This window comes from Nilaparvata lugens, chromosome 2, assembly GCF_014356525.2.
Source record: "Nilaparvata lugens isolate BPH chromosome 2, ASM1435652v1, whole genome shotgun sequence".
NCBI classification, from domain to species: domain Eukaryota; kingdom Metazoa; phylum Arthropoda; class Insecta; order Hemiptera; family Delphacidae; genus Nilaparvata; species Nilaparvata lugens.
Window position 1 is genome coordinate 56,313,812 of NC_052505.1, and position 12,330 is coordinate 56,326,141.

A 12,330-nucleotide genomic window follows, 5' to 3' on the forward strand; every position below is an offset into this window, starting at 1 on the left:
AGGATGTTATCAAATATACAATAATTGTTTATACTTAAAGCTATAAGTAGTTGTGAGCAAGTAGTATGATAATATTTTAGTTGAGATCTATATAAATTGCTCACAACTACTCATAGCTTTAAGTATAAACAATAAATTATTGTCGATTTGATAACATTCTAATTCAGTTCCCATTACAAGATCTGGCCAATATAACCTAACATAACAAGTGGGCAGTGGGTAATATCATGTTCATACTTAGCTCCAATATCTAGTATTACTCAACTTTTGAACCCTAGAGGGATCTCAATTTCAGGCCATGATTTCCCACTAGCAATAATAATTAACCCCAAAGTTGAACAGAATAATTCAATTACTAAGATCCCCCCCACCACTTTATCAAATTTCTTATTAAGTTCTCTCCCCTCTCACCTTACTACATTAAGCACCTTATAAGGTTAAGTGAAATTTAATTCTAGTTTGATAAATTTCTAAAAATTAAGTTTATATTCAAGTTGGTGCCATGACCAGTACCAACCTGAAGGTAGCATTGAGAAAATTTTCTTTTAGATAAGACAGATAAATTTATTGTGTTTTAGATTAGACTAATCACAGTTATTATGAATTGTTTTCATAATAATATCCTTTGTTTTTATAATTTTATAATATTATCATAACCTTTAGAATTGAGACAGAATTTCAAAACCATAAATGATATTACAACCACCAGTAAGCTACCAACCAAATTTGATGTATATATATATATATATATATATATATATATATATATATATATTTTTAAGATGTCTAGATTGCCATTTAAAATGTAATTTTCTATTCTTCAAATGTTAACATAGTTTAATTTCATCATTAATCCATCCATTCCCACTAACAAATGTCATTCTTTTTCCCCTTTACAATCCCAACACATAACCTAAAATTGAATTTCCTGTTCCTCCAACAACAACAAACTTATTAGTTCAGCTGAAGATGTGGTAGGTTTTACCATGAAACCTGGTACTGGATTATAATTTAATTTTCGAATAAATGAAAGTGGTATTGACAATATCAAAGTCTTATTCTTCCAATTCTTATTCTAGTTGCATTAATTGGAAGCTTCCTAAATGGTGTTTTTCAATATGCATCCGCATTTTTTGATTCAAGTGTGGCTTGAAGAATGCATGATGAGCTTTGATGTAATATAACCGATACTTGGCTCCACTCCATAGTCAATACATAATTATTAATAATAACGAATCAAAATTATCGGCAAAGATCTAATTATGATCTGTAACATTTATTAGACTATCAAAACTATATTACAATAATTACACCACTATTAATCTGCAGTAAACTGAAAGCTCAAACATCGACCAGCTTAGTTAGTCCAGTCACTATACTTTCGTGTTTGCAATTTATATTAGAGTTCTGATTCTCTACTATATTTTTAGGATACATAAAAAAGTCCAGAACCAATTTTTTCATGCAAAATTTCCTTGTTCTAGATAAAGAGTGGCCCAAAAACCTCGTATTTTTGGCTTATCTTCTCAGTGGCGTAGTGAAGGGGAGAGGTTTCCAGAGTACTACCCCCCCCCACATTTACCCGATGTCCTATGTTATAATGACCTCAAATATATTATTAACCATAACATTGTTTGCTGAACGTTGAAAACCATTGAAACTCATTCAAATGATTCGGTTATAGCAATAACAATCTCATTGGCAATATATTGAATGAAACCGTCCCTTGAATGCCCAAATGTGTAATCCAAACATTCATAAAACACAACAAAAACAGAATTTCAATAAAAAACAAGCGAATACAATTATTGCTTACATGGTTACATGGTGGGGTATGCCAAAGAGTGAAGCTTCTCCGATCTCCAAACATATAATTATTTTGACACAATGATCGGATATCGTCATACCACAGATCAGTCTTCTAGGCTTGTCAAGGCGGTTAAAAATCATAAGTCGGATATTCGTTAGATGAATGGACAATTTATTGTTGAGTGTACTTCAAGCCTAATTCCCATACATAATAAAAAAGGTGTACCACAGAATTATGTGGAAACATGGTAAAATAATAGAAGATAGTCTCGTTCGTTCTGTAGTATTAGATGTATTCAAATTAATATTACTATATTATAGGTTACATTGATATTGATAGAGTAGCAACAAGTGTTGAGTGAGATCTGGCTTTGAGCCTAGGGCTGTATGCCAAAAATTCTCAAACTATTATAACGCTTCGTCAATTGTGTGAAAATTATCAAGAATGGAATCTGTAAAGAAAGAGTGAATCTGTATGCAGTGTATTAGTTTGTAGGCTGATTCAAACAGCTCACATTTTAGGTATCAATATAGTGTTATCCTGAGATTTTTAGTGTTGAAGTTTCAATCATGGTATGTAAGTTTTGAGCCGATAGTACATTAAATACATTAAATACATTGAAGGTATGCGAAGTAACTCAGTCATCTTCACTATTGTAAGATAAGGTTTACTATGATATGTGTCAGATTTGGTGGAAAACATTGGTATTATTGATAAGGCCAGGTTTGGAGCTGAATTCTATGCTGGGATGGATGTGGCAGTATGAAATCACCAATCTAGGGTTCAAACTCATTGGGCTCGTTAGGTAAGTGTTGATTGTTATCAGAAAAACGGGGAATTTGGTCCATACATTCAAGTGATCTCCTCCGTCTTCTTCTATGTACCGTTGATTTGATAATGTCTCATGGGATCAAAACATGAGTGTTGAATTGAAATAAATTGAAGGATTGAGTTATTTAAAACGTGGGTCATTTCATCCAGGCAGTTTATTGTATCTGAAAAGTTACGTGAATTGACTCAAATACCTTCTTGAGATAGCTGTTCAGTATAAGCCTGGAATAAGTTAACTGAGCTTCGCATGAAGTTTTCTAGTAGATTTGTTCTCGTAAGCTTGACTTTAATGAGAGAAAATTCTGGATTGATCGTAAATTATTAATCAAACTTAATTCAGTCTTCACATTTTTATTTGTTCCAGGATTCTAATGAAGGAAAAATTATCTCACTATGGTACGATTAGCCTACTAATGGTGAATTCAATTATTTATTAGAACAAAGTTGACAATGATATTGTATATATTGATGAATAAATGAATAGCACAAGAAACAAATAGCTCACAACAAAATTTCTTCCCATCATCTGAACTCTGTTTTGATGGTTGATGGCTCTTTGACGCTTTTACCATTGACTCCACGTAAAAGCGTCAAGTTTACCATTGACTCCACATTCAATCAAAAATTTACTGAAAAGTGAATGGATAGCTGTCAATAACACAGCATACTCAACATTGACCAATGCCATTTTCAATTTTGATCCTCTATTCAAAATCCAATTTCAAGACTCTTTGCCAGCAAATATTGCCATATTATTCTATTGAAAGGATTCAACACGTGAAAGGTCAGCTATTTACTACCCACTCTACACTACCCATTCAACAGAAATATCCTGACTGTGAGTATTTCCCTTTGATCATTATGTCCGGCTTCATTTAGCTCGGTCAAGACATTCGAATCAGTTATACGGTTTACAACAGGTGCACTGGAAGAATTATTTATCTTCTACAGTTACATAATGTTAAATCGTAGTTAACGCACTGAATTGCGTGCCTACAATGGTCTATTCGTGAACTAGTGTTGAAGGAATAAATTACAGTACGTAAAATGAAAATTAGCGTGCGGTAATTGTTATTTGTATAACAAGAATGAAAAATACAGCTTTTTCTCCCTGAGAGGAAAGCCGAGGGCACCAATTTCCCTGAGGGAGAAAAAGCATTTTTAACTCGTAATGTACACAACATTTTTCCTCCAACAACATTTATAAAAAATGACTGCTCATGTAAATTAGCATTCATTATGAATGTAGTCAAAGCCTCTTTGTGTCTTGATCTTATTAAATTAATTAATTTCAAGATTATTAAAAATTGTATATTCAATATTTAAAATTAATAAATAAGCAATTCTACAACCTTCATCATCAGTAAAAGAATTCACAAAATCACACAGGCAAACATTTGATGAATTTAAGTACATTCTTTCCCTAATCACTCACGTTACACATTCAATATTGTAACTGTGGGAAAAATATAATGTGTAGACTAACTCGTGATTAAAGTCTATTACTGCAATCGAGAAACTTCTTTCACTCGCCTTTGGCTGCAATCCCTGACTTTGTGCACTAAACAAATAACTATTCTATGACGATAATTAGCCTACTATCGATAACTCCAGTGCACACTTCTGAATCCTTCCTGGCTTGATCAAGTTCAAATGTCTAGCCGGGCTTAGTAAAAGCGGGCATAACAGTTCAATCATACCATTATTACTAGGAGTAATTATACAGTATCACAACTCTACAATATTGATTTTGGATTTGATTTGTTCCTTGTAATACAATTCAACTTGAAACGGAGTTGAACTATAATAATTATGGTTATCAAGTTTCAGGTTGAATTGTATTACATGGAAGGAATCAAATCCATGTTCAAGTTATTAAAATGATATAATTATGGTGGATGTAATTAAACTGCAATACAAGATTAGGAGAGTTCCCTGTATTTGTTCGTGATGTTTTGTTACTGCATCACTGCTGGATAATAATTCATTTCTGATTAACTGATTGTGTTACAAAAGAATTAAATGAGTTATATTTGATTTGATTTCTATACTAGTAGCTCTGTGAACGGTATACCTCTCGTGTCCGGACGTGTCGGCGAGATATCGACTAATGTGTGTTTGAGTTGATGTATCGACAATGCTAATCATCTGTTGAAAACAACCACTATCATCAAAAGCTGACCGAGTTGAAACAGGGAGAAAATACTATGTATTATTATTATTATTTCACAAAGGCGACTTTCTAGAAGTATTTTAAGCCTAGGTGATGATGATTAGCTAGTTTCACACATATACGGTTCTGTTCGGTTCGGTTTGCTTTCTGTTCGTTTTCGACCGATTCCGATAAGTGTGAAACGGTAATTCGATACCGAATAGCAACAGTATAGCATCGAACGACACCTGGACACGAATGGGTCCTATCATATTCGAATTCGTTGCTAGAAAACAGCAAACAAGAACAAAGTCTTCCATACAAGCTCGGTTTTTGTTTATAATTTAACCTGACAGCGTGATTATCACTGATTTCAAATCTTCTATGTCAAAATCATAATTATGGTCAGTTTATTTCAGTTGGTTTACTAAAGCATTTTCATGGCTGATGTGGATGGAGTACTTGTCTAGCTTCACTGAGAGCAACAGCGGGACTCATCGCAGTGTTGTTTTACCCCCTTGCTCTAATCTCATCGTAGCCTTGGGCCAAGCTTTGACCCAGACCCTAACCTCTGTGGTAAATCACAATAATACGTGACCAGCAGACTCGTTAGATAGCTTCGTGAGCGTCTTTCATTTAATGGGTTATTGGCCCGCACAGCTCAACTTTGCAAAGTAACTAACTCGCTCTCCGGGTCAGAAAGAACATTCAGTTCATTACTTAGTTGAAGTAACTTTAGTTACTTGAAGAGCCAGCTCAATATTATGCAGCACAAAGATGTGTTATCACAGTTGCAACTGTCATTAGTAATTTTGGTTGCAATATTTGGCGTGTCAGAAGGACTGGACAATGGTTTGGCCCTGAAACCACCCATGGGATGAATGTCATGGGAGAGATACAGATGTAAAATTGACTGTGAAACCTATCCTGATGAATGCATAAGTGAAAACCTTTTCCGTCGAGCTGCAGACTTGCTAGTTTCGGAGGGTTTCAAGAACGTTGGTTACGAGTATTTGATAGTAGACGATTGCTGGTTGGCCAAGGAGAGAGATGTGAATGGAGACCTCCATCCTGACTTTAAACGATTCCCTAGCGGTATCAAGAGTCTCGCAGACTATATCCAGTCGAAAGGCCTGAAATTTGGCTTGTACGAAGACTACGGCACAAGGACTTGCGAAGGCTACCCTGGTGTTATCGATCATATGCAGCAAGACGCTGCTAAATTTGCTGAATGGGGAGTAGACTATGTCAAACTGGATGGCTGCAATACTGATCCAAAAACATAAGACCATGGCTACCCTGAATTCGGAAGATACTTGAGAGAAACAAATAGGCCAATGGTTTGCAGTTGGCCTGCTTATCAGGAAGACAAACAAATGTTGCCAAACTACACCGCCATTGCAGAACATTGCAACTTATGAAGAAACTATGGAGACATCCAGGACTCTTACTACAGTTTGGTGAATATCATGGACCATTTTGGAGACAACCAACATATTTTATTTAGTGCGGTCTAAATAAAATAGATTATTCCTAGTGCGATCCCGGAAGCTGCTGTGTAGAGAGTCGTATCGAGTAACTCGTGCCGTTCCATGTGTCTCATGTTGCCGTGTCGTCGTATGTCGTGCCATAATATAATATGCTGTAAATATATCCACATCAGCCAGTACATGCAGTTGGGCTGAGAGAAACGTTTGCGCGTAGGCGAATTATTATTAACAGTGGTGAGTAAAACAATCACATTATTTATCATTGAAATTATTTGCCAGATTCAAATTACGAGAGTTATCTCTAAAGTAAGGACCGTTATGTTGTAAAAAAATTTATTAAAAAAATATGTTCAAACAAAGTGATACAGAATGAAATACACAACTTACATTAGTGCTCTACATAGTCGCCATATGAATTGAGACATTTGTCATAGCGATTCACCAGCTTTAATATACCCTCGTCATATTCTTCTGCCGCCAGTTCATTTATCCATCGATTCACGGCATCTTTAAGTTCGTCATCACCCGCGAATTGCTTACCTCCCAAAAATTCTTTCAATTTGCCAAACAAATGGTAATCTGAAGGTGCTAAATCTGGACTGTATGGTGGGTGACTGAAAATTTCTCATCCAAATCTGTTCAGTAAATCGAGCGTCTTACCAGCCACATGTGGGCGAGCATTATCGTGCAACAGTATGATGCCGTCGGTAAGTCGTCCGCGGCGGCGATTCTGAATGGCACGCCGTAACTTGAAGAGTGTTTCACAGTAATATTCTGCATTTACAGTCGTTCCGCGTGGCGTAAAGTCAATCAATATGATGCCAAATCGATCCCAAAATGCACAGCTGTTATATAGCTATGGTGAATGTGATGTTTTCGTGTTCAAAATTTAAGTGTTTTTATTTTTTATTTTGTGAATTTATAGTTTGTTTCATGTTTTTAAGAAACTGTTATTATTAATCCATCCAAATTTAAAATTGTTTGTTTTATTCTAATTTATATTTTAGATTGTGATTTGGTGTAGAAATTTGAATGGACATAACCTATAATATTTGGACATTTTAAAACTAAATTAGGAAATTGAAGAAGTTTTAGGCAATAGCCTGTTTTTTCTTTTCCGATTCTTGTATTTTTTTTTGCCAACCTTATAAATAAATAAATAAAATACCGTGGCCATCTATCTCCTTCCAAACGGCGGTGGCTTGATCTTTTTTTTTTTTTTTTTTAAGATTACGTCTTGGGGACCCCAGGATGGAGTATAAGACAAGTCAATATACCATATAATATGCATAAGTAATATATATACACATATGGTTTGAATATAAATCGCAGTATGTACCTAAGTAAAAAGGCTGTCCAGTTTATTTATAACATAGAAAATACTGTGTATTCATACACACAGAATGTCAAGACTTTGAAACCAACCCAGATATTCAGATGGAAAGGAACTCTTGGATACTATAAAATGTTCCATCGACCAAAAACTTTTTCAGTTGATTCTTGAATATTTTCATACTTTCCTGATTTTTCAATGTATTTGGTAGTTTATTATAAAATACCCTACCAATATAGCTAGGCTTTTTCTCAAAAAGTCTGCTATTATGGCTTTCTAGATAATAATCGGCTCTATGTCGTGTATTGTGAACATGAATATAAAAATTTTGGGTTATACTGTTCATTTTCACATACAAGATTGTTTCATGAAGATACAAAGAAGGCACTGTTAGCAGTCCAAGTCTTTTGAATAAAGGCCTGCATGACTCCAGTCTATCATTTATACCTTCCATACACCTAATAGCCCTTTTCTGTATTTTGAAAACTCTGTCCAGGTTCTGTTTAGATGTGTTACCCCAAACTAAAATAGCATACCTCACATGTGACAATTTGGTTGTGACAATTTTGGTTTCGTTGGTGACTGAGGATGTCGCCATTCACATGACTGCCGTTTTCTTTCTGGCGTGTAATAAGAAATCCAGGTTTCATTGCCGGTAACTATTGAATTAAGGAATTCATCACCATTTTCTTTGTAGCGCATTAGGAATTCCAAAGCAGATCCCATTCGGATTTGTTTGTGATGTTCCGATAACGCGTACGGCACCCAATGTGCACAAACTTTTCTGAAGTATAAATGGTCATGCACAATGCGACCAATAACAGCTCTTGAAACACCAGGGGAAATACGGGTCAATTCAGATATTGTCATGCGACGATTGTTTTTGATTTCTTCATCGACCTTTTTCAACAAGTCTTCGTTGATTATTGAGGGCCTCCCGGAACGATCTTCATCATGTACGTTAACTCTCTTATTTCTAAACCTTTCACACCATTTTCGAACGTTTCTTTCATTCATTAAATTTTCACCGTACACAGTAACCAACTGCTTATGAATTTCGACCGGTTTAACGTTTTGATGGTTTAAAAAACGTATCACTCCACGAATTTCACAATCGGCGGCAACATCAATTATTGTCTCATTCATTTCTAAACGCTATAATTAAAACGTAAATAAAGATAGAAAAACGCGACAAATGGCAGACAAGAGATAACCTCTCGTATATTTACCCATCTCCTAGTATATTATTCTTCATCCATAATCATCCAGAATAATATCAAATTTCCTAGTTGAATTTTCTTTTAATTAAAAATAAATTTAATTCCATTCATCAAACCCTCTTTTTAAAAAAAGTTTGCAAATTATTAATTTTGATAAAAATAAAAAATCCGTTGCACATGTTCCCTAAAACAGGGACATAATATTAAAAGCGTTACAACATCAGCTTCTATCTTTCCTCTACTCACTTTCTCTTTATCCTATCCTCACATCTCTCTCTTCGAATAAACGATGAAAAATAAATTTTTTTGTTTCAAAAAAGCTGATCATCAAATCATAAGTTGAAATGTGAGAGTTTCCAGCTCACCGATCCCTATGTTAAAGCAATGACACAAATTTAAACTTTGATCGTTCAATCCTCTTGTCCAAGATGACTATTTTTCAAAATGTAAGGAGGAGTCGTTACAAAAAACATGTTCGCCTATGTTAGACTATATTCTTTTTCTTCTTCCTCTTCTACTTCCCTTCTTTATTCTCCTCTTCCTCCTTCTCCTTCTTTTTCTTCTGCTTCTATTTCTTTTTCTTGTTTATTATTATTAAGTGCTCTTGTTTATTAAATGAAATAATCAATGCTTTTTAGGTGAAGGAATCATACATAGGATTCAATCAAAGAAAATTGCTTTCTAGAGTACAAATGATTGAAATTCACTCACCAGCAGCCAAAAAAGTGCTCGATTCAGAATGAAATATAATTATTATGATAGTTGAAAAGTAGAATAATCTCTTTCAACCTAAACTAAACTCCATATATTGTTCAGTAGAGCTGTCTGGATAAAAATTGAAAAATTGAATCATCTGTGCAAGAATGAAATAAGTTAATTATTGTTGAACCCCAAATATAGACATATCAATACACAAAGTTTTTTGGTAGGCCTATATTAAAGAACATTTTCATTTTCTGTAATAAAAACTAATTACCATGAATAAGATTATTATTATTGATTCAATAATCATATTAATTCAATTTTGGCGAGAGTGATAAAGTGGTCTTCCGTGCAAATTACATAAAGACTATAACATTTTCCCTACAACTGCTGAATTGGATCCTAATACAATAAATAATAGTTCTTCTTCATATAATCTATCAAATTATTTTCATTGATTAAATAAATTTATCTCTATCTCTTCTCTATCTTCTTCTTCTCTATATCTATAAAAGGCTAAGCCCCCACAGACTGAAATCACACTACAGCACAAACTACTGAGCCTACAAACTTGAAATTTTGCACAATTGTTTATGATAGCCTAAACACATCCACCAAGGAAGGATTTTCAAAAATTTGCCCCCCTGAGGGAGCTGGGGCCCCCAAAAAATGTTGTACTTTTTAACCGCTCATTGCACAGCAAAGTCAAGAGGAAAAAATTAGATCTATGCAGGAAAATTTCGATCAGGAGAACAGGGGGGATCGAAAGGGCATTTTTCGAAAATTTTTATGTAAAATCACACTAAAGCTCAAACTAATTGTCCGACAGACTTAAAAATTTGCACAAATATTCTTCAAACATGCTAGACGCGCTCTAAGAACGGATTTTGAGATATTTTGTCTCTAAGGGTTTCAAAGGATGAAAAAGGATCCTATTAAGTAAGCTTATGAACATTGTAAGGTGAACGCCAGCCAAATGGAGCAGAGATAATTTATTGATTGACATGAGATATTCTAACATATGGTTTAATCATTGGAAATAACATCATTATCATGTAAATTCAAAAAAGAATATCTGTTCTATTATTTCTTTCTACCTGATTCCACTTAACCTCAATAATATTGCTCTGATAATAATTGATAAATATGTTATTATAATAGTATTGTTTTGGTAATCAATATTTTTTTTCACAAACTCTGTATATAATATGGCGAATGTGAAACAGCTGCATCAAAGAAATTATCTAAAAAACATATGTTTAGGGAAACCATAGTTTCGAGCTTCGTTTTCCTGATGCAATGTATAGGCCTACACGTGGCATGGATTATTAATTTTTCAGCTAGAACAGTTTTTTGAGACTGCTAAATAAACGTCCACAGTGTTTTATCAATGCTGTATCGGATATATGAAAAAGCATGTAGTTAATATGTCTTCAAATAAAGGTGTTGATATTCACATGAGTCAATTTATTATTCTCTACCATTTTTATTTAATTAAAATTTCGAAATTATTCGAGCCATGATAGAATGATTGACTCACTGTACAGTCAGTAGAAAATTTTAATACTGAAATGAGGGGTATTTTGGCAAGCTGAACAAAAAATAAGTTCCTATGCACATTTTCGATATTTCCTCAAATGAAAAATTGTGGGTTGTCAAAACTCCCCCTGAAAGGAAAACTATTGAACTTATTCTATATTTTAGTAATACAACAATGATTTCTGCGTTGAATAACATGTTTCTTGCCAACAAGAATCGAACTCTTTGTGAATTTGGATGTGACCCACACTTTAGATTAATATAATTCTATTAACTAAATTCATGGAAATTGAAGAACTTTTTCCAGTTAGTTTATGATTAGTTGAAGAAATTGATAATCAATAAAGAAGACAAATGATTATATTTGTACCTACAATCAGTACCTACAGAATTAGTTGAATGAATTATTGTCGATGTACTGAGTTCTTGGTCAACAATATTTTAATATTTAAATTTATTATTCAACATTCTTCATTCTTCTCAAAATTTATTTCATTTAAATTAGAAAATACTAGCTTACCCGGCGTACTTCGTACCGCCAAAAAGTTAATGTATCTCATGTCACACTTGACTTTATTTGGTGAATCATGAAATTTAGCTGACAATAAATATTTTCATCTACATCTCAATACGGACTTCCTATGTGCTTAGTCATGCAGCATTCATTATTCCGAAAGCATATTCTTCTTAATCAATTAGTAGTAATATCTATCAGTAGAGTGTTGAATTAGAAGAAAAATAGATAGGTTGAATCAGTGTTTCAACGATTAATTCAATGTTCTTATAGTTGTTGATTGTCAATACATGGTCCAGGAAATATGTGATGTACGATGAACCACAATGAATTCCATATTCTTCCCATCTTCCATTTTAGGATGAATATAAGCTGAGCTAAATTAATAAAAATTGAAAATTATTCTGTCATTCTTCAATAATTGATAAATACAATATGAACAACTCTCTTTCATGAGGTGGATTATGAACAACTCTCTTTCGCAGGTGAATATTTTTTTCAACATTTTCCAGTTTCTCAATGATAGGGGAGTGATAATTGTTTGTATAGGTCTTCTAAGGAACTATTATTTACAGCTGGAACCAATCAACTACACTTCAACTCCAAACTATCGTTATGTGTACCATAGGATACACAATTTATCACAGGGTGACGTGTTTATTACAGCTGGTAACTTTAGATGCTAAGTCATATTATCACAATATTATCTTGAATCATGATCATCTTTCCGTTCTTCGGT

At 33.7% G+C, this 12,330-nt stretch overlaps 2 protein-coding genes and 1 pseudogene across 5 annotated transcripts in view; 2 read left to right on the forward strand and 1 right to left on the reverse strand.

Moving 5' to 3' along the window:
* The window catches only part of LOC111054906, a 544,055-nt gene that overhangs the window by 70,118 nt on the left and 461,607 nt on the right, over positions 1-12,330 (reverse strand). The gene's annotated exons all lie outside the window — the stretch shown is intronic.
* Positions 2,290-12,330, forward strand: part of LOC111060552 — an 89,037-nt gene continuing 78,996 nt past the window's right edge. The window contains exon 1 of one of the 2 annotated variants that reach the window (XM_039419916.1): positions 2,290-2,382. In XM_039419916.1, coding sequence (XP_039275850.1) covers positions 2,380-2,382 — 3 coding nt within the window. In that variant the 5' untranslated portion in view covers positions 2,290-2,379. Of the gene's footprint in view, positions 2,383-2,494; positions 2,616-12,330 lie in introns of those variants that run through there. The other variant, XM_039419919.1, reaches the window with a different exon arrangement.
* LOC111050502 lies at positions 5,558-6,310 on the forward strand (annotated as a pseudogene).